Source organism: Callospermophilus lateralis, chromosome 1, assembly GCF_048772815.1.
Source record: "Callospermophilus lateralis isolate mCalLat2 chromosome 1, mCalLat2.hap1, whole genome shotgun sequence".
In the NCBI taxonomy this organism is placed as follows: Eukaryota; Metazoa; Chordata; class Mammalia; order Rodentia; family Sciuridae; genus Callospermophilus; species Callospermophilus lateralis.
In genome coordinates, this window is record NC_135305.1 from 8091289 (window position 1) to 8114572 (window position 23284).

Genomic DNA, 23284 nt, shown 5'->3' on the forward strand with positions numbered 1-23284 from the left:
CTAAAACATGAAATGCTAACTCATATTTCTTCTAATTATGAAACACTAATATTTCTTGACCAATTATACATTTTTTTAAAAAAAGAATGTAGTAATACCCATATTGCAAGTCAGTTAAAACTAAACATATGTTCCTACTGTAGGCTTATTGCAGAGGTGCTACTACCTTCAAGGACCAAGGCCACAAATGGACTAGTTGTGATGAGCCCATAAGCTAATGAAGCCTATAGATAATCTCCCTTTCTCTCATTTCTTTTCTTTCTAGTTTCTAGGCCTTTGAAGTGATAAGTGATCTGAAAATAATTTGGGTGGAGTAATTAAGGCTGATCTCTTAACCAACTACCAGCCAGGAAAGCAAACAGCGCCACAATTATTTATTTATTTATTTATTGAAATAACGCTTCACTTTCTCATTAACTTTGTCCTTTGGCTCCACCTCACCATTTTTCACCATGCCATTTTCTACTTTATCCCAAAGATGGGTCATCTAGTTCTTACGTAGAATATAAAGCTCCATAAGAGCAAGACTTTATTTATATTTCTGTATTCATTTTATTCAATTTTGTATCCTCATTGCCTGGTTCATAACATTTATTACATGCTTGAAAAATAATTTCTTTTTTTAAAAAAATATTTTTTAGTTGTAGTTGGACATGATACCTTTATTTATTTATTTTTATGTGGTGCTGAGGATCGAACCCAGGGCTTCGCAAGTGCTAAGATCTCTACTGCTGAGCCACAACCCCAGCCCTTGAAAAATCATTTCTTTGCCCATTTCCTTCAGCTCTTTGTTTTTGGTACTGGGGATTGAACTTAGGGGCACTCGACCACTGAGCCACATCCCAGCCTTATTTTGTATTTTATTTAGAAACAAGGTCTCACTGAGTTGCTTAAGACCTCGCTTTTGCTGATACTGGCTTTGAACTCTTGATTTTCCTGCATCAGCCTCCTGAGCCACTGTGCTGAGCTCTTGACTACCATCTGCATTCTCTCTCTTGTTGGTTGGTAGTATTCTGTAGAAAGATACCCACTTATTGCAGGGCCCTTTTGGTCCCTCTCAGTCTTCTCCTTGGGCTTTGTTTCTCTGTGCCTGGGGATTTTATGTAAACAGGTAAATGAAGCACTAAACAAGTTGCTAGGTATTTGAGCCAGAAAGTTACCTTCTCCCTCATTTTTCATATTTAAATCATATGGTGGGAAAATCGCCTAAGTACTTTTGAGTTTATTTTCTTCTCTCATCACCATTGTGGTCTAAAGCTACTATCATTTCTTATTTACAGATTACATAATGGCGGGATCTAATCTAGCTGTACTCTTATACTTTTGTTCTTCCTACCTACCCTCCTGTTTGTACACTGCTGTTAGCTTGGTCTTTTCAAACACCTCCCCTCCCCCCTTTACCTCAAATACTGTAAATTCCTCTTGTTCTTAAGATAAATTGAAGATAGTGTGACTTACAAAGCTTTTGAAGATACAGTGTCATTTTAATACCTTTAAAAGAGAGTTTTCAGAAAAAGATACTTACTTATACTTACTGTAAGGACTGTAGTGTGCCTTAGACATCTGGTGAGCTGTAGGCTCTGCCCATATCTAAACATAGTTGGTGCTTAGAGCCCGCAATTGAAGATAAGGCAGAGAATTTACTTTGTATTCCCTTTCCTCTTAATAGCAGAACCCCCTTATATAAATGACAATGACACAAGAAATAAAAATACAGACTTTTATCACCACAGTGTTTAAGGTGAGAAGCATGGTTAAAAGTGTGTGCTGGAAAAAGTATTTTAATATGTACATGTATTATATATTATACTTTTAATGCTATAGGTAAATTTTACTTCCTTTTCACTTTTATTTATTTATTTTTCTGATTACAGTGTTCCCTTGGAATCTGAGGGGGATTGGTTTCAGCCCCTTTTGGATTTCAAAATCTGTAGACATTACATAAAATGGCAAGATATTTGAAATAACCTGTGCACATGCTCTGTGTACTTTCAATCATTTCTAGATTACTTGTAATACCTAATACAATGAAAGTATTAAATAAACAGTTGTTACACTCTTGTTTAGGGACTAGTGACAAGAATAAAGTCTGTGCATGTTCAGTGCAGGACCTAGCTGCGTGTGGTACAAGAAAGAGAGGTGAAATGAACAGTGCTCAAATTTGAAATGACTGGAGGCTATGCCTGTACATCTGTTGGTTCTCATGGATTTAGCAAACTGTGTGGTGGTGTGTGCAAGAATTTCAAGTTTTGCTTTTTGGAACTTTCTGGAATTTTTTTCCTGGATATTTTGACCCAGGGTTGGTTGAGTTCATGAATGTGGAATCTGGATACAGAGGGCTTGACTGACTGTTATCCAGTTATCTCTTGTTTATCAACAGCTATTTAAATGAGAAAAAAATTATAGAATGTTTGTACATTTTCTGCCCCCTCCAGAAATGTGGGCCTTATAGAGTAAAAGCTAGCTTGTGCTGTAATATGCTTAATTCCTGTAATAAATCATACTTCTGTAAGATGGCTGCTCTTCAGGAGTATAGAATTTTTTAAATTAAAAAAAAGGTTTAATGAAATGAAAACTTTTAGTGAAGTGTTGTAAGGATTTAACCATACAGAACAAAAGAGCATTGTTCTGCAATGATCAGCAGTATAAAATGTATATTTCTTTGTTGATTTTAAAAATTTTAAAAATATTTGCTTAGGATTAAAGGCAGGTGATCATATTAAAGCCTGTTAGATTAGTGATTTTAATATGAAACCATTGCTTTTAGAATAATCATGGGCCACACTGGGAAGAAATCTGAGAAGGGACCAGTTTGTTGGCGGAAGCGTGTAAAATCAGAGTACATGCGACTGAGACAGCTCAAGAGGTTCAGACGAGCTGATGAAGTAAAGGTATAAATTTATCTTCCATAAAAATGCATATATAATTGAGGCTAGTTTATTCCTTCCTAAAGTTAATAAATTTTAATCTGAAACAGTACATTTTTACCCAAGGTCATATTTACAGTAAGATCAATTCAGGCCTTGGAAACTTAAGGATCTTGATCAGTCTTAATTAACATTGTATCATGTATGTTAATGATGATGGAAAGATTTTAATCTAAGGGTTATTTTCACCTAGTTGGAAATCAGTCTTTTCTTTTGGTACCAGGGATTGAACCCAGAAATACAGTCCCAGCACTTTTATTTGATTTTTTACAATTTTGAGATGTCTATGTTGTTTAGGGCCTTGCGAAGTTGCTGAGGCTGGCTTTGAACTTGGGATACTCCTGCTCAGTCTTCTGAGCCACTGGGATTACAGGTGTGCTCCATTGCACCCCACTGGAAATTGGTCTTTTTTTTAGTCTACTTTCATATTACATGTGTGGACTGCAGATCCAAATATAAGGCAATGTGTTTCATGATTTTATGTTTCCGAAGTCATCACAATTCTTTTTTTAAATATGAAGTTAAAGGATGGAAATAATTTCCTGTTTCCCTCCCACTTGAAATAAAAAATAGGTGTTGTGTTTTTATATTATTTGAATGTGGGAGATTATAGTTTAGTGTAAAATACATGTAAATGTATTTAAAGAAATGCTCCTGGTATTTGTGAGGAATCATTAGATTTTTAACCCGCTTTAGAGATGTTACACATTTTCTAACAGTGAACAATTTCTCTTCTCCTTTCCTTTGTTATTTTAAAGAGTATGTTTAGTTCCAATCGTCAGAAAATTTTGGAAAGAACGGAAATCTTAAACCAAGAATGGAAACAGCGAAGGATACAGCCTGTGCACATCATGACTTCTGTGAGCTCATTGCGCGGGACTAGGGAGGTTGGTCAACATAACATGTTGTAGTAATTATCAGCACATTTTGGTTTTTGCTTATTGGAACATTGAATGGTTATTGGGAAGAAGTCACTGACCTCAGGATGTCCCTATTTTTATTACTATTTCTTTTTCATGTGCAATTGCCAATGATTGCCTTAGATCACATTGCTAGTGATTCCTTCAACAGAGCTCTAAGTGTTTAGAATATACTCTGTTGGCAGATACATTCCTGATTTTATTAAGACTGTTGATTTAAAAAAATGGCTTTTAAATTGAATATGTTAATGTCCCCATCAGATCAGTATCCAGAGCAAGGCTTCCTGACTCACAGTTGTCTTCCTCCCTACGCCCCCTTAAATGTGAATTAGCCATGTGACAAAAAATGTTTCTTTCATATTCATGGATTAAGAAAGCTTTTTATTATATCTCTTATTCAGATAGTAAGGCTTTCTATAAGAATTTTTAAATTCAATGTTGAGAGCTTGGAATATCCTTTTCTATAGAGGTAGATAGCCAGTTTCCTATTTTCAAAGAAAGGCAATAAATCAATGGTATAATCTGTAATTAAATATCCTATTAAAACACACTTGCAGCAAGATGAGAAGAAAATGGTAGAAGCCTGAATGGGATAGAACTGATCAGTAAGTTCTGGTTTAGGTGATTCTATTTAAGTACTTGTGTATGTAGAAATGGATAGTTAAATGGAAGCTGAAGCAGAAAGAGGGGAGAGAGTGATTTGGAATTAAGATTATACTTTTTAGTAAATTGTTTATCTGCATGCCTAAACTGGGAAACATTTAAACAATGAAATTTCTTACAAATTAATTTTTTTATGAGTAACCATTTTTTCAATATAACATTGTTAAAAGTGATAATTTGCTGCTATATGAGACTTGTCAAAGTTGTGTGATATACAGGCTTCTAAGACTCTGATAATCCCAATAGCTACATATGAGATTCTAATGACAATTTGGTGATGTTATGCTGGTCTTGATAGTGACACATGACTTGGTGTGGTTCTTAGTCACTTACACATTTTTTCAGGTTACAATTTATAAATCCTGACTCACAATTATATAAATGTATATGTTATGTTGACACCTTTCCCATTATTTGGTATAAGTTAGAGCCTAGATATTAGAAGTAAATATTTTATTAATATTCCAAGGGTGAAAGGGACTTTTCTGTGCCCCTGCAAACATTCTCAGAGTGAATAAGTGCAGGGCTTTCCAGTAATTGAATTGTTTTGTTTTGTTTTGTGTTTATGTGGTGCTAGGGATTGAACCTAAGGCCCTTCACGTGCTAGGCAAGTATTCTACCATTGGACTACAGTCCTAGTCCTCAAGTAATTCTTTTGAAAGTTTTGTCTGGTAATCTTTTGGAAATTTTGAGGTGAAGGAAAAACAAACCTCATTTTTTTTTTCTCATTTTTTCCTCTTTTTTTTTTTTTTGGGAGGAAGGAGTCTTAGAATTGTGTAGAAGTAAAATAAAATTACATGAAATACTTATTATCATTGGTAGGTACTGGCGATTGAACCCTGAGGCTGAGGCACTTTACCACTGAGCTATATCCCCCTTCCTTCTTCGTTTGTTTTGAGACAGGGTCTAATGGGGTTGCTGACAGTGTCACTAAGTTGCTGAGTCTGTCCTCAAACTTGCATCTTCCTGCCTTAGCCTTTCAAGTTACTGGGATTACAACTGGGATTACAGTGCCCAACTTTTTTTTTTTTTTTTGCTACCCATTACAAACCTCAAAATGCTACAAAAAGCCCATCTTACATTTACAATAAAAGTTAACAGTAATAGTGATTTGTAGCACTGTGCCGGATCCTTTTTATATTACCTCAGTTAATCTTCATGGTAGCTATGTTATACTTTTTCCCATAGAGGAGGAAACTGAGCCTTAGAGGAGTGAAGAAATCACTTGGTTTGCTTTGATGATCTAAAGGGGACCCAGAAGAGTACATATTAAGGAATAGTAGAGTACCTTATTTATGTGCAACTTGAATTGCTCTTAATAAAGTTTTTGGCATTAAATTTGAGTATGGTTTATTCAAGAGCATATTTATTAGCTGAATTTTTGCTTTTTTGTCAAATGGAGGTAAGTCATTAAACGTAAGGACACCTAATTTTTGGGTGTTTGAGTGTATGATATATTGTGAGAAGAGATCAGGATTTCAGTAAAACAAAATTGTTATCTAACTTGGTATTTCCATAAGAACCCCCACAAAAGTTGAGGAAAAAACGTTTTCATAAAATGGGAGAAAAGAAGAAAATAGTCTCTAGCTTTCAGAATTCATTTTTTATTGCATAGAACTCTGTTCTGATTAGGGTCATTCATTTTTTGAATCACTCTTCTTAGCTGATTCTACTTCAAATAATTCATTTTTTGTTCCCTTATTAAAACATCATCACTGACTTTTGAAAGCAGAAAGTTTATTCAGTTTGTGATAAGCTTATTGGTGTTATCTCAAGAAATCATGAAGTTTAGGACTGAAAAGAACTTTAGTGATGTTATGGTTTAAACTTCTAGCTTTTCAGATAAGTATATGTCCCTGATTATTATATTTTTTTGGTTTGAGCATCTTCATCTATATATCGGTTGCCTTTAAAGTTGGAGGATGAAGTAGTTCAAGTAAGAGGAAAAAATAAAAGTGAGCCTGTTTTGCCGAGACTTTCCTTGTGGGTATAGACTAGGTAGAATTTCAGACTGCAGTATTGATCCAAACATGTGAAGTCTATAGCATCCCTCATTTGAAGTGCCATTATGGCATTGCTTTAATTAATTGCTTTCTTTAATAAGCCAATTATATGTAAGTGCTGACATCTTCAGTTTAAATCCTTGCAGCATGACATATCAACAGCAATTTTTACTTTTTCAGTGCTTCAGTCAAGCAGCCTTCTTGTGCTTTTCTCCTCTCTAAAGTTGTAGAAGTAGATATAGTGAGTTTTGAAATTATTTTCTCTAGGTTATTTTTGTAAAGAATGTCTGACAAGAATTTATTTTCTGACCTAATGAAGTGACTAATGTAGATGGTAATTTCAGATCCAGGTGCTCTGCAGTCGAACCTAGGGAGCTTGTCTTTATTGTGTTCTAAGATGTTTTGGGGTACTTGATTTTTGTTACTGAGATTATAGAACTTAAGTAGCATTGTCCACAGAAATTTTAATTCAGAATATGTTCCTTTATAAAAACAGTACTTCTGACTTTGGGAAGACAGTGACTGTTTTTTCCCTTTGTTCTTCAGTTAATCTTTTTAAGGAGCATCTAGCTTCAAAATGTTATTAAGTAATGCATATAGATGTTATAGTCCAACCTCTTGTCTTTTCAGATGAGAGTATATCTGTTTTTCTTTGATTAGAGCATCTCCATCTATGTATAGATTGCCTTTATACATTTAAAATGCTGGAGTATGAACTCTAGATCAAGCAAGAGGAGAAAAATAAAAGTGAGTCTATTTTCAGAGACTTTCCTAATAGGGAAGGCTAGGTATTGTTAATCCAAACATGTGAAGTCCACAGCGTTCCCCATTTGAAGCCCAAGGGATGTGCACCTTTGCCATAATATGTGGCTGTTTATCAAAATATTATTTGTAGATGGTTGTCATTGCTTTTGTCTTATCAAGCAGTAATAAAAATGGTATTTTATAAGTCTTTTCCTTATAGTCAATCTTCTCTTTTTGTGGTTTTTAGTGAAGAAACTGTATAGGAGTTATTCTTGAAGTTGTCATTAATACATTTTTTTTGTACTACTGCTTTTGTCCATTGCATGGTAAAAATCACAAGATACTTTTTCCTTCATTGATTTCTTTTTAATGTAAAAATTCTTCCTGCTATGAAAAAGAAGCTTGCCCAGATAATACCTGTCTTCTGGGCAAAAAGTATGATTAGTAATTTAATAAAAATATCTCACCATTGTTTTTTTATATTTCCAGGGGAAATCTGTCTTGGGCTGGGGTTGTGGCTCAGTGGTAGAGCACTTACCTAGTGTGTGTGAGGCACTGGGTTTGATTCTCAGCACCGCATATGAATAAATGAATAAAAAATAAAGGTCCATCAATGTCTAAAAAATATCTAAAAAAAAGTTCTGTTTTATTTACTAATTTAAAGAATGAGAATTTTGGTGTGTATTTAAACTTGGGGCTTTTCAAAGTGTCTAATGTAGAGGCAGCATCAGATAGACACAATGATCCTAGTATTCATGAATAACTTAAAAGCTTTCAGAAAAAATTATGTATTTACTCTTCCTGGTAATATCTGAAGTGATTATAAGTTCATTGTTTATCACATGATATTGGTAAATGATTTCTTTTGGAGCTAGTTTTATCAAAATAATAGAATGTGTAAGTATGTGTAAGTGATTTTATTAGAATAATAGAATGTGGCAATTTGTGCTTATTTTGTTGAAGAAGAAGAAAACTGCATGTAAACCAGTATTGGATTATTTATGGACTTGGTACTGCACTTTCCTCAGTTAATTGTTAACAGAAATTTAGTTACTATTTAGAAGAAGAAAACTCATAGGGTATCCAACATCTAATTTAGTGCTTTTTACTCAACTCCCTACCCCAAGCGCTCTACCCAGAGCTACATCCTCAGCCCTCAAATACATTCTTAACTTTTAGTACAGTAACACACTTGCTTTATTTTATAAATTTCAGGATTATGTTACCTGTAGGTTTAGATTATTTTGAGTCTTTTGACAAATATAGTAGGGAGCCCATAGTCATTTTTTCTCATATCTTTGAAATAGGTGGTTCTCTCAAGTGTCTGTTTATTTTCAGTCTGGACATATCTGTTCATTTTTGTTTTTGTTTTCCTTCAGAAACTGGTCTCTTAAGTTGTTTTCAGTGGCTGCTTGCCTCTCTGAATATTCACTTGGGGAAGGGAGTCTTGTGTTAGCTCTGTGGTCCTTTCTACCAGTGCAGCTTCTAAATTGTTACAACATTTGTTTGCTTTCTGGCTCTCTTTAGGATGAAATGGATGCAACATTTCTTACATGATCACATAAAGGGGCTGCGCCCCCCCCCCTTTTTTGATAAAGAAACTAATGTAAGCATTTTATTGTTTTTCAAAGGATTCGATTAAAAAAAAGGGAAGGTCATTTATAACATTTGAGTTTATATTATAATCTGCATATATTAAATGTGTGTATCACTTTGAGTTTATATTTTAAACAAGATTATATATATAAAAATTTAAAAAAATTTTAATAATGCTTAACTTTTGTGTAACTAATAAAGCAGCAGAAGTGCTTATAATATACAGTTTTTCTTCTAGGATACTGCTTTTATAGTTTGTGTTTTAAAATGCTTGTTAAATTGGCTATTATAGAGATCTTGTCTCTTTCCGAAATACAGATTTTGACAACTGTTTAAATAATAGAACAAACAAAAACCAAAAGATAAAATAAAAAATTATTTTATTCTTTGAATAAATAAAAAAATAATTAGACCTATAATTTTTGTTGTAATTTAACTGGGTAATGTGAATTGGCTTAAATTTGTTGCTTAGGATTCTGCTTTATCATCTTTGTAGGTTTTATAAAAGAATATTACTTGGGTAATATTTTGAGAGGTTTATGCAGATTTAGCCAGTCATCCTGGCAGCTGATGTGGCAGTTTTATACTAGCTAATTCAAATATCTGTTGGGTTAATGAAACTTGTTTGAAAGTTTTATTTTTCTTCTCTCATTAAAAGAGGTCATTGTGAAGTGATTATTGTAAAAATTCAAATAACACAGAAATATATAAAACCAAAGGCAAATGTTTCCATAGTCCAACGACCCTTTGGTGTTTATTCTTTCAGCCTTTTCTGTATTATACTTGCATGTATGTTCAAGTGTGTTTTATTTAAAAGAAAATTACTGGCCATATAAAACATATCTGTCATTTTGGGCCATCACTTTACAATCTCTGTCCAGACCTCATTCTGCTTAAAAAAATATAGAAAGAGGGGTAGGAATATAGTGGTAGAGCGCTTAACTTACGCTGGCAAATGTGAGTCCTGGGTTTGATCCCCAGAATTGTAACAAACAAAAATACCCCAAAAAACATAATGTTTGAACAATGGATATATCATAATTATTGCCCTATTCTTAATTGATGATCATTTAGGTTTTTGAAACAATATGAATATTCAAAATCTTAACAGATAATACCAAATGCTCCCACAAAAGTTGTACATTGTAGCCCCATCAGCTGTTTATGGAAATGTCTGTTTATCTATATTCCCCACACAAAATATTATTAGTCTCATGTCAGTCTGAGGTAAAAAATTGTGTTATAGTTTAGTTGAGTATCTGCTTGTTATATTTCTTTTGTGAATTGGCTATTTGGTGTTTAATCTTTTTAAGTTAGGGTTGGCCTTTTAAAATGATATAAGGCTTTTATTGGAAATACTAGCATTTTATATTTTTGCAGATCTTTTTTCTATTTTTATACTATTTCTGGTATATTTGATTATACAGTTTTTTTCCCCCATATTGATTTTTGTTTCTTAAGGACTTAGAAAAAAAAAAAAGACTTTCTCAACTTCAAGGTTACAGGTTACCCATTTCTTTTTTAATTTTTTTTTTTAGTTGTAGATGGACACAATATCTTTATTTTATTTATTTTTATGTGGTGCTGAGGATCAAACCCAGTGCCTCATGCATGTGAGGCAAGTGCTTTACCACTGAACTACAGCCCCAGCCCTTTACCCATGTCTTTTAGTTTTCTGTTTTCATTTTTGTTTCTAGTATCATTTAACCCATTAGGAATTTCTTTTGGCATAAAGACTGAGGGATGGGCTGGGGCTGTAGCTCAGTGGCAGAGCGCTTACCTAGCAGGTGTGAGGCACTGGGTTTGATCCTTTGCACCACATAAAAATAAATGAAAGAAATACTGTCCATCTACAACTGCAAAAAAGAAAAAAAATTAATGATTAAAAAAAAAAGAGGGAGTATAATCTTTCTGTTCAGCTGTTCAGTCATTTCAGTATCCTTGTTGGCTATTCAGTGAACAGTTGAGGGTAGTTATAATTTGTGAAGAGCAGCAGAAGCAGCTTGACTGGGGATCTTCTATGCAAAGATGTGAAGGTGGCTCTCAGCCCACGGCTGTTGACAATTCTTGCCTATTCATTTTTAGCTGGTACCTCTGCTTTTCTTCATTTAAGCAAGACTTTGAAATGCTTTTTGCTCTACAACTTATGGAAATCATGGATTCTAATATTATGTCCATTTCTTAGTTTTTGTTTCCGTTTATTTTCAGTGACAGAAATTAAATTTTCTGTTCACAGGGTCTTCGTGAATTAGATGCTTGAGTTTGCACAGGGTGAACATGGCTCTGATTTCCTGTTTCATGAATTTTTCTTTTTTTTGAGTGTCTTATAGTTTTACCAGTTTATGTCCTATGACTATTGCTCTTCTTCCTGTCTCCAATGTTTTAGCAAATCTAAAATTTTCAGCAGAGTTGTAAATAATGAGGGAATGATTTCCCCTAGAATTCCCCATCAGACCCAGACTGCCTTCATTTTAACTTAGATCATCTAGATTTAGATTTAGGCTTCTGAAGCTAAGATGCAAGGAAGAGTGTCAAGGGTTAAACTTCCTGAAATTGTATTTCTGATGTTCTGTGTTAAAAGCTACCTGTGTCCCCTCCAAGAAAAGGTGTAAAAACTAACACAAAAGCAACTCAGAAGCCAGCAGCCTTATGTTGCCTGGTAGATGTGGTTCTCCCAATTTGGAATGGCTCTATTATATAGCTACTTAACAGCAAAACCTGAAATAACTTAAAATCTGAAACGAATCACTCTATTCTTTAACTCTACCACCTCTGATTAATTGCTTTCATTAAATACATCTTTGTCAAGACCCTAACAAGGTTTTTTCTTGCCACTTTTGTTTCTGCCCCTTTCCTGTCTGAGCCACTCATTTTTTTAATTTCAAGAATATCTCCTTTAGTCACCTTTCTCTTTTGCTTCCTAAAGCTCATTATAAACTCACTTTTATTGTTGCGTTTCTTTATCTGGACTAATATTTATCTCTTTCTGTTTTTTTTCTTCAGTACTTCTTCACCTAAAAGTAGTCTGAATTTAAATTATGTACTATCCATTTTTACCAGAAAGACTAGCTAATTTAAAACCTGGGTGTATTCTTTTCTTTCCTCAAATCATGAAGACAGAGTACAAGGTAGTTTTAGAAGTCATCTTCAGCTTTTTTCTAGAGTGGATGGCAGCTGATGCTCTCCTGACCCTTTCTCTCCTGGGGTGATAACCTTCCTGCACTTTCCTCATTGTTCTCACATAGAAAAGCTGAAGTATGTTAGACAGTGGCAATTGTTCATTGTGTCTCTGGCATGAATTAAATGGATCTTAGCTCTCCCCTACTTTATGAATGTTGAACTGAACCCCACTCATGTTAAAGATTATTCAGAGGAAGAATGGCTTATAGCTGTTGTCCTTTGGGATGTCCTGCCCTAAAATGGGGACTCATATCTACCTCACAGAATAGTTGTAAATTTTAAAGAAGTTTTTTAACTTTGGTAAAGTCTCTGGCACAGTGCTCGGCACATAGTAGGGTGTGTTAATTTCTTTCCCTTCCCTGCAGGCCATTCACCTGCTCTTCCCTCTACGATTTTCCATAACACAGTTTTTACTTGGAACCAGCCTTCTGCCAAGAGTCTCAATTTGGTTGTGTACTCCTACAACTACTATTTTTGGCTTGACTTCCCTCTCCAGCTCCTAATGGTCCAGCCACACAGCCGTCTATTGTACCAGCTGGTTGATGTAAGTCTATCCATCCTCAGAGGAACCTGGTTACTTACCAGTAAGCTGAGTTTCTCTGAAAATGTAGCATCCTTGATAATTAGTTTTTTCCTTTCTTTACCATTGTTGAAAAATAATCTGTAATAACTTCCCTGTGTGACCCTCAAGTCCGAACTAGAATTAGAGAATTTAATTTGCTGATATAGGTCTCCTGGTGACTTCCTGAGTCCAGTATACATGACTCTGATCAGGTAAAATGTGGTGGAAGCCTGTGATGTCAAAGTTCTTCTCACTACTACAAACAATATGAGACTGAATTACATAAACTGTCAAGGATGATACATTTTCAAAGAAAATAAAAGTTGCTGGTAAGTAACTAGGAGTTTTGAGTAATTTTCCTATAAGTCAATAAATAAGAATTCCCAAACTTGTTTTACCAGCAAATACTGCTGCATTTGAGTATTATTTCATAAATGAGAGAGGGGCGTGGTTAATAGTTAAAGAGTGGGAGAGGTTCAGGAATGCTGCATAGCTGATGAGGCAGGGCTGACCATCAGTTGTCCACACAGGTGCTCTCTTAGCTTTAAACGAATTGAAGTTGACGTCTCCATTAGGGAGAATCAGCAAATGTAGTCTGTTGATTCCAGAAACATTTTTTGAGTGCCTACTTCTTTTTGGAGACACTGTGCTGAGTGTTGTTTTAAGATAGAGAGGTAAATGACACTTTACCTTAGCTGCTTTTGCCCTCTGATAACTTATTTTTTGTCCCTTGATGACTCTTGTATGACTCAGAATTGAATTGATGGGTAGTGGGAGTGTGAAAGAGGTAGGGGTTGGATGTAGTCACAGTCTGTGCCTTCAGACATAAACGAAGCAAAGATCCCTCCTGTCTAACAAATGAAAAAAATAGTAATTATCACTACCCCTTACCTTCAGATTAACCCATTGAAGTAGAAGGAAGGAAACAAGACTTGATAGTAATAAGGAATGTGAAGAAGTTGGTGGAGGAGATGCCCCTGTCATGTTGTGGTATTTCTACTTTATATAGCAGATCCTGCAGGTCTATTATGATTTTGCCCTATGAACTTTCTCAAGAGCAAGAACTACAGCATAGTAACTAGCTCTTGGGTATTGCAGTCAGACTTAGTTTTTAATCCTGGTTTTGTAATTTACTGTTTCTGCCTAGCCAAATTATTTAACGTCTCTCAGCCTGTCTCCTCATTCATGGAGTTGTGGTACTAAAACTATCTACATCATAAAGTGGTAATGAGGAATAATGAAGATCATGTATATAAGCACTTAGCACAGTGCCTGCAACATAGTATGGGCTCAATAAATGTTAATTGCTGTTATTATTGAATTATTGGATGGATAGATGAAGGATTGTATCAGAGGCCAATTAGCAGGAAGGAGAAAGATTGTGGGTTCTGGAATCTTACTGGTTTACTTAAACTACAAGCTTTCTAGTATTACTATCTTTGCCTTTTTGGAAACTGAATTTATGGATTAATCACTGACAGTTCTTCCTAATACTCTATCCTTAAACTTTCACTTCCACTAAGGAAGAGATTATTTTTGTGCTGCAGTGACTGTAATAATTGCAAGATTGTCCCTTTAACCTGATGCAGTGCTGAGGACCACATGTGCATGCCAAAAGATTTCTTCTTTGATCTCACCAGTTATAGACCTGTTGTTTTTAAGACACCTTAAATAAAAAAATTAAACATTGGATATGTATGTGTGTATATGATTTTTTTTGGTTTTATTTTGTTCAATTTTTTTCTGCTCTGCTTTCATTGATTGTAGATCATAAATATATGGCTGCAGTATTTTTGAGAAAGCCTTGGAGACCTGATAATTGGTAATAGTATTGTTTTTTAAGAAAAGCTGATTCCTAGACAGTAAAAAGTGCTGTGATTATTTCGGCACAAATTTTTAACATATTTCATGGAATCAAAGATACCAAAATTTGGACATCTTAAACTAGCATGCTTCTTAGAATCACTGCAATGAGGGAAGCATTACATCATATTTCAGTGCCCCCCCCCCTTTTTGATTGATGAAAGAAGAAATGATGTCTTTGAAGTCAGTATCATCATAGATTGTATGAAATAAGGTATTTCAAGGGACCAGGCCAGGTGCACTTAAATATCATAGAGATGTGAGATCCTGGCAGTATTGTCAGGGTAAGGAGCAGGGTCTCTAGAGTCAGACTTTTGGGGTTCAAATTATAGCTCTGTCTGATGACCTGGGGGAAGTTACTTTATCCTTTCTTTACCTCAGTTTTTTCACCTGTAAAACAGGCTAAGACTAGTACTCATCCTACGGTGTTACAAAAAGGACTAAATATGATGAGGCATGTAATGTATTCAAAATAGTGCCTAGCATACAAAAGATGCTAGAGATTATAGTTTTGCAGAATTGATTTGAATCCACTTTGTTGTGATTGAATCTGTTACTCTTAATATTTTGTATCATCTGATAATATGAGCAAATGACACTTGGTTTCTAAAAGGGAAACTAAAGATACAGGTTAATGTAACAAGTGTTTTTCTTAAGATTTAAGTGTATATTTGGCATATATATTACTTTTCCTATATGTGGTTGGGATGTAAGCATGAGCTAAGAAATTATAGTGAAAGTGTGAAACAATCGGTCAGATTGCTGAGGTTAACAAAAGTAGTTTTTGATTCTTACTGGTAAGTATGAGAAGGATGAGAGAGTTTTGAAAATTTGCAAAATCTGAAGAATCTTTTTTTTTTTTTAAATTAATAAAGAGAAAAGAGAGGATCCTTTTTGGGTTTCATGAATTTTGCTGTCTGAGGTAAAGAATTTTCTTTTCAAAATTATTCAAGTAGGCTCCAGCTCTTTACGATGTGATGGCTGTAGCTTAAGGTTGTCCTTTTACTCTTCAGAGTGAATTCTTTTTTTCTGTTTTAGTGTTCTGTGACCAGTGACTTGGATTTTCCGACACAAGTCATCCCATTAAAGACCCTGAATGCCGTTGCTTCAGTACCCATAATGTATTCTTGGTCTCCCTTACAGCAGAATTTTATGGTATGTAAGTAATATATTTTCTGCTTATTTGATAATAACTTATTTTAGATAAGTAAACATATATATATTTTTTGTCATGGTGAATCAAGACAGTAAAAGTTAAAAAAGCTTATCAAAATGATAGCACTTGTAGCCGGTTGTGGTGGTGCATTCCTGTAATCCCAGCAGCTGGGCTGAGATAGGAGGATCACAAATTCAAAGCCAGCCTCAGCAATGGAGAGGCTTTAAGCAACTCAGTGAGACCCTGTCTCTAAATAAAATACAAAAATAGGGCTGGGAATGTGGCTCAGTGGTTGAGTGCCCCTGAGTTCAATTCCTGGTATCCAAAAAATAATAATAATAATAATAATAAATAAATAAAAAATAAAAGCCCCTTGGAATGATTTTTAAAAATGAATGAATATAATTTTTTAAGCTTTTGCTGTATTGCTCTTTTCCTGTATTCTCCATAAGAAGAGTTTTAAGCAAAAACTGTACCCATGATTAAGCCATTTACAAGGTGAAACTTATAGAAGAAGCCTGTTAGTATTCTAGAATCTTAGTCTGGCTTTTCATTTTTATTGAGAACTTTTATTTAAAACAATTTTAAGAGCATGTTAATAAGTGATAATATACACTAGGATGTGTCCTGTTCTCAGGACTAGAAAACAAGTGCAAACATGTTTCCATAGATAATCCTAGCCTATTATCTTTGGTGATAAAATGTTGGTATAAAATTTTTTATAGGGTAAAATAATGGAGGGTGAAACAAAAAAATTAAAGTGTACATTGACTTGTTAAATAAAATGCATGGCTTTACTATTTCCTTGATATAGAAAGTGAGGAAGCTGATAAAATGTTGAGGGAGGGGGGTTCTTAGCCTGCTTTAGAGAATTGTTTACTAGAGGTTTTCAAAAAGAAACATTTTTAACATCTTTAGTGAATTTTTTCCTCTATACTTCTTATGGTAGATGGTTAAATGTAAACTTCAGTCAGTCTTATGTAGTTGAATAAATTTATGTGTTTAAGACTTTATTAAAAAAAACAAAAAACCTTTGGTTTGAGAATTTTGTGTCTATAGGTGGAATGTTGGAAAGGAAGTCAGACTGGTTAAGACCTTCTAGGAAGTTTCACATTTTCACAGAATGAAATATTATTTATGATCATCTCTAGGTTTTTTGGGTCAGTGACCAAAACAAATTAGGCACTTTCTGTTTATTATGGTTAGGATGTGTTTTGGGGCAGGGCATGGTGTGATGTACACCTATAATACCAGCAACTTGGGAGGCTGAGGCAGGAGGATTCAAATTTGAGGCCAGTCTTGGCAACTTAGCAAGACCCTGAGTAACTTTGTGAGACCCTGACCCAAAATAAAAAGTAAAAAGGGCTGAGAATGTGGCTCAGTGGTTAAGTACCCATGGGTTCAATCTCCAGTCCAAAAAAAAAAAAAAAAAAGATGTTTTGTGGAGCAAAAATTAGGTGAGTACAATTGGGAAGACAGAATAGCCAAATGTCATTTAATTTTTGCTTAAATCCAAAGAAAAGAACACTGCTGGCTTAAATGGGATTAGTGCAACTGAGATGTATGAAAGCAAGACTCATACTTAATGTATACATTAAGTTCAATCAGAATATATACATTAAATTCAGTCAGAATAGGTGAATATATTAAAGCCTAAATTTTAATTTTATATCTCTTTTCCTCCCTTTTAAGTCAGTTTTCCTTGTTTATCTGAAATTCTGTTATCTTTATGAATTTTCCAGTTGTCCTAATTTTGTTATTTAGGGATTATTTGAAATTTTTTTCCTTCTTTTACTATTTCCATCCTGTTGTTGCCTGACCTATGTGTTCTGCCATGTCAACTGTGGTCAGTCTGATCTCCTAACCTGCACCTTCTCACAGTAAATGAAATAGCTGCTCTGTCCTCCAAGTCAATCTTGGTCGGTCTATTCTGTTATAGAATTATCTTTCTAAAATTCTATTTTAACTAGTTCCCTGTTCAAAGGCCTCTTAAGATTTAAGTCTGTCCTCACTTGGCATTAGTCTCTTTTAACATATGCTTCAGAACTGTTCATTCTACAGTTATTGTCGTTTTTATTCTTAACTGAAATTTTTCTCCTCGTGTTGCTTTCTGTTCCTTGTTGCTTCTTGAATTTTGCTTTAGTTGACTCTTCTTTGTAAAGCTTACACCCTTTTTCTTCCCTGTTGTCTTCTAAACCTTTATATATACTCATCCATCGTCTTTTTTTTTTTTAATATTTATTTTTTAGGTGTGGATGGACCCAACACAGTACCTTTATTTTTATGTGGTGCTGAGGATCGAACCTGGGCCTCACCCATGCTAGGCGAGCGCTCTACTGCTGAGTCACAATCCCAGCCCTCCATCATCTTTACTAGCAGTCAACTTTAATACACATATCATTCATCAAAGTATTGAAATATTTTCTGTTATTGTAGAATATTGCAAGCATAAGTTCTTTTGGCATAATCTTTAATGGAGCATTGATACTGTATTTTATATCCTAGAATTTTATTATATTAAATGTCTTAATTAGATAATCAAATGAAGTTTAAAAATCTTTATCATTTTTTTTAGTATGAATATTTATAGTTGATTTTGATAAACCATATTCCATCAATTCTAAGACCCATACCTCTCATTTTAACATCTGAAATAAGAATGTGTCTTTAAATTTATTTCATTGTAATCTGCAGCATTTTTCTTTCTTATAGGCAAAGGAATGATGACATGTTAGATTAAATACAATATTTAAAACATTGTTTTCTCCCGTCATGGTAGCGTTTGTTCTCTGATTAGTATTTTAAGACTATAAAGAAATGGGTAAAGACATTTTCAATTATCTCACATTGAGTTTTTAAAAATATTTTGATACTTAGGAGAAACCTGGTTTTTAGAAAAAATTTTTCTTTCAAGGTGGAAGATGAAACTGTTTTACATAACATTCCTTATATGGGGGATGAAGTTCTAGACCAAGATGGCACTTTCATTGAAGAACTAATTAAAAATTATGATGGAAAAGTACATGGAGATAGAGGTGAGCCATATGTTTATTATCTTGAAAATAAGGGCTAGAGAATTGAGAAGTACTTTGATTCATTAAGCACTGGATATTGAGAACAATTTTTAAAATAAAATTGAATTTTGTGCTACATTATAAAGAAATGGCCTGGGCTCAGAAACTTGACATTTTCAATGTTTTCTCTATTTTTTTAAATTGGAGGATCCTATTTGCCACTTGATAATTATCCACAGTTGCTTATGACATAAATTATAATGGCAATAACATGTAAACTAAATAGAAGTTGTGTGTACATTTTAAGATTTATTAATAGTCAATTTAAATAGAACTAGGATTCTGTTCATGGGGCATAGGGGCTCCAAAAAGCCTCCTTGCTCAAAAATGGCTTTCTCAGGAGGCTGCTGTCCACCTAAATACAGTATTCAGAATTACAACTTTAGCTTTTTGTATCCAGAAGTGTCTGTTGAAGTGTTGAAGTTGATGTTATATCCTCATTACCCATTATCATTATTAGTTGAAACAGTGTGAAGTGTTCCCAGGACACGGATTTCTTTGGACCTTTTTATTTTATTTTTTAAAAAGTTTATATGTGTGCTGAGAATTTACCCATACCACTACGCTATGACCCCAGCCCAAATAAGGTATTTCTTTTTCTTTTTCTTTTCTTTTTTTTTTTTTTTTTTGTGGTGCTGGGGATTGAACCCAGGGCCTTGTGCATGTGAGGCAATCACTCAATCAATTGAGCTATAACCCCAGCCCCACCATTTTCTTTGGAAGGAGACTAAAACCTCAGTTTGTGGAGTATTTAGGTTAGTACCAGGCCCTAGAAACTTGGAGGGGTGATTCAGTAGAAAGTGACAGGTGTTGAAGATAAATTCTTCCTAATTTTGCCTTAAACAATCTTGAAAATGGTCTTATTAGCCCCTTCTCGTTTTAATACTAATGTAATACAAATGAGAAAAGGTAAAATGTGAACTTTTATTGTTACCATTTTCTCCTGTTATTTGTAAACATTTGGCTTGATGCATTTCAGAATGTGGGTTTATAAATGATGAAATTTTTGTGGAGTTGGTGAATGCTCTTGGTCAATACAATGATGATGATGATGATGATGATGGAGATGATCCTGATGAAAGAGAAGAAAAACAGAAAGATCTAGAGGATAGTCGAGATGGTATGTCTGATTCTAGGTATCTGTGTAGCCCGTTGCTTACATAATTCTTAGGAAAAAACACAGTATCAGCAGAACTTAGTTCCTTCTTTCTCTATTCTTCTGTTAACTGTTGCATTGATAGTATAATCAAAATTAGATTATTATTTGCCATGTTTCATCCTTCACTTGAGCATCTTAGTTTCCTTTGACTAGAAAAGAATATAATCTTTTGAGGGAGCTTGAGGGAGCAATCATCAGAATCATTATTATGTATAACATCGATCTCACTATGTTTGAGTTGTATGCTCATCTTACTTAATCCTCATAGCTCTACAAGGTTGATACTACGAGATCCATTGTGTATTTGAGGAAATGGATATAGAGAGGCTAAGTAACTTATTTAAGATTACACCATTGGAAAGAAGTGGAACTCTGGACCCCAAGATGATAACCCAGGCCTGACTGCCTTCAGAGCTGTGCACTTACCGCCTTGCACTAGTTGTCACCTACTAGAGACAGAGCCTGTAGTGGATATTTGCTATTTAGCAACCATGGTTAATGGAAGACTGGGATTGCAATTTCAAAGAAGCTTATACATTTTTTTTTGTTTGTTTAAACAGAAAGACACCTTAGTGATCATTTGATTCAGTTCCTTCATATTACAGATGAAGAAACAAGTGGCTAAGCTACTACGAGCCCCATTATAAAACCAATTAGCAGTAGAGCTGGGATTAGAACCTAAGAGTTCTGCCTCCCAGTTCTTTTACAATTTTTCATATTTGAATTTTGTGTTTGACCCACAGGTATTCCACAGACATGTGTACAATATGTTAGAAGTAAGTGAAACACGAAGTTGATGATTTCTTACAAAATCAGCTTTGTTATTGAGATATCATGTGGAGAAAATGAAAGGTTTTGAAAACTTACTTCCACTCTTTTTTTCCCTCTTCCTATTTCTTTATTTAGATAAAGAAAGCCGTCCACTTCGGAAATTTCCTTCTGATAAAATTTTTGAAGCCATTTCCTCAATGTTTCCAGATAAGGGCACAGCAGAAGAACTAAAGGAAAAGTAAGAAAGATTTGTTCTTTCAATGCAGTCAGGTACTTATATGGCTCATTGTTTTGGTTTATTGCAAATGGACCTGCTGTGGCTGTTTTGCCATTCTACTTTGTTTGCAGTGTTCATAGGATACCTCAAATAATCTCTGTCTACACTGCTAAACATTATCGTAGATAGAATAAGTACATGTATAAATTTATATACACGTGTGGTTTTATTTATATACACACGTGTGGTTTACATTAGTACATGATATGAAAATTTCTATGGATCCTGGTAGAAGTGTTAGTGTAGTTGATATTTAATTAAAACTTAATATTCTTTTCCACAATATATCTGAAATGATTTTGTTTCCTGATACACCATGCATAATATTTAATTGGCTCCTTATCAAAGCAAAGATTGTTGTAGGTTAGAGCTTTGTCTTTTTGTTTTTAAGAAAAACAAAACAAAACAAAAACCCTTGGAAACCTTTCAGGAACTTTATTTTTTAAAAAATGGTTTTTGTTTCAGGCTTACTTATATTTTTCTTGGTTAATGTCAGATATAAAGAACTCACTGAACAGCAGCTCCCAGGTGCACTTCCTCCTGAATGTACTCCCAACATAGATGGACCAAATGCTAAATCTGTTCAGAGAGAGCAAAGCTTGCATTCATTTCATACGCTTTTCTGTCGGCGATGTTTTAAGTATGACTGCTTCCTACATCGTAAGTGCAATTATTGTACGTTTTCATTTTCTATCTTTGTTGTGGAATTATGTCTTAAAGCAGTTTGAAAAGTCCTTCTTTTTATTACAGCTAGAATTTGCCATTTAATCTGGTAGTTAAGATTGAAAAATGTTATGATTCCAGTATTATATTTTTTTACTTTGTTGCTTAAGTATTGAAATCTTTTATGTACATTTAATTTATACTGCTCTTTCCCATTAACTTGGAATAGAGGTCAGTGATTTTTCCATAAAGACTAAACAGCTGGGGCTGGGGACGTGGCTCAAGTGGCAGCATGTTCGCCTAGCATGCGTGAGGCACTGGGTTTGATTCTCAGCACCACATAAAAATAAAATAAAGATGTTGTGTTCACCTAAAACAAACAAACAAAAAAACATTAAAAAAAAAGACGAAGCAGTTGTTTTATAATGAAAGTATTATTAAGAACTAGTTGATAGCCAGATCAGAATTGCTGATATTGATAAGCAAATTATGTTGAATAAGAAATTGACTAAAAAGATGTTTATGTAAATTTTTTTGTCTATTTAATGTTTGTTTGTTCATTTATTTCCTCTGGGTAAATTGCTTTTTAAATATTTGGATTTGAGTACAAGCAAAATATAAAATGTTCTTGGTGATATTTAAGGATGGTACATATGATACTATTTTTTTCCTGGGCATTTCAGGGAATAAGTTCAATCCCTAGTACCAGAAGGGGGAAACAAAAAACACCATTGACTAAGGGGGCTGGGGTTGCAGGGGAAACTTAAGAGGTAGTCACAGAAACTCAAGAAGGCAAATATTCGGGGCCATTTGATAACAGGGAAAAATAACTTTACTCAGGGTCAAAAGCCCCTGAAGGTAGAACCATGTAATTGATAAGCACACAATCTAAGCAAATTCTAGGAAAATTAAGAAGGTAAGATACATTTTCAAATTATGTGCCTCAAAAGTAGTTGATTTTTAAATTGCATTTAAATAAATTCCACTTATCTGGAAAATTTACTAAGAAACCTCATGCCCTGTAGACGTTGTTGAATATTCATCCATATGGGAAAATGACAATTACAAGACTTCCTAGCAAAGTAGAAGGGCCCTGTACCCAGAAAACCCTGTCAGTAGAGTGTTATTAAACTACTTTTGATTTAAAAAAATTGATTTTATAAGTGAACAGTGGTTTTTAGCTTAGTTTTGATTTGCATTAGTCTCCCTTTGAATGGGGGTTGAGGGTCTCCTATATTTTTAAGAGATTTGTATTTTGTTTTCTGTGACTATTCTTATTCTTAGTTTCATTGGTTTTTTTTGGACATCCAGGCAGGAAAGTAGTTTTTTTTTTTTTTTTTTTTTTTTTGAGATCTAAATTGCAGTGCCCGTTTGTTGTTTAAGCCAAATTAATGTTTTTTTTCTTTTTAAGAGTAGTTGAATTTACCTATTTGCTTTCTTCTCACTTTTCCTAGTATGTTTTAGGCTTCTAAACAAAAGTAAAAGTAACCAGAAAAATGCAATGACTAATAGCTTCCTAACTAAAGTCATTTATCCTTCAAGGCTCATCAGAACATTCACATCTCTCTAACAAAAACTGAATTCCAGTGTGTGTGTGTGTGTACATATATAATTTTTGATCCATGTGAAATTTATTCCAGTGTGATTTATTAATCCAACTCCTCCTCTTCACCTCCAAAGTTAATCTAGTTGTTGTAGTATCATTTATTGAGAAGTTTAAATCTTT

The 23284-nt window shown here is 34.1% G+C and overlaps 1 protein-coding gene across 8 annotated transcripts in view; it reads left to right on the top strand.

Moving 5' to 3' along the window:
• Ezh2 (enhancer of zeste 2 polycomb repressive complex 2 subunit) overlaps positions 1-23284 on the top strand; it is a 76611-nt gene that overhangs the window by 33827 nt on the left and 19500 nt on the right. The window contains exons 1-9 of one of the 8 annotated variants that reach the window (XM_076832256.1): positions 2816-2891; positions 3686-3787; positions 12399-12577; positions 15497-15613; positions 18529-18649; positions 19668-19808; positions 20591-20623; positions 20754-20856; positions 21392-21570. In XM_076832256.1, coding sequence (XP_076688371.1) covers positions 3745-3787; positions 12399-12577; positions 15497-15613; positions 18529-18649; positions 19668-19808; positions 20591-20623; positions 20754-20856; positions 21392-21570 — 916 coding nt within the window. In that variant the 5' untranslated portion in view covers positions 2816-2891; positions 3686-3744. Of the gene's footprint in view, positions 1-2767; positions 2892-3685; positions 3815-12398; positions 12578-15496; positions 15614-18528; positions 18650-19667; positions 19809-20590; positions 20624-20753; positions 20857-21391; positions 21571-23284 lie in introns of those variants that run through there. The other 7 variants (XM_076832237.1, XM_076832246.1, XM_076832266.1 and 4 more) reach the window with 7 other exon arrangements.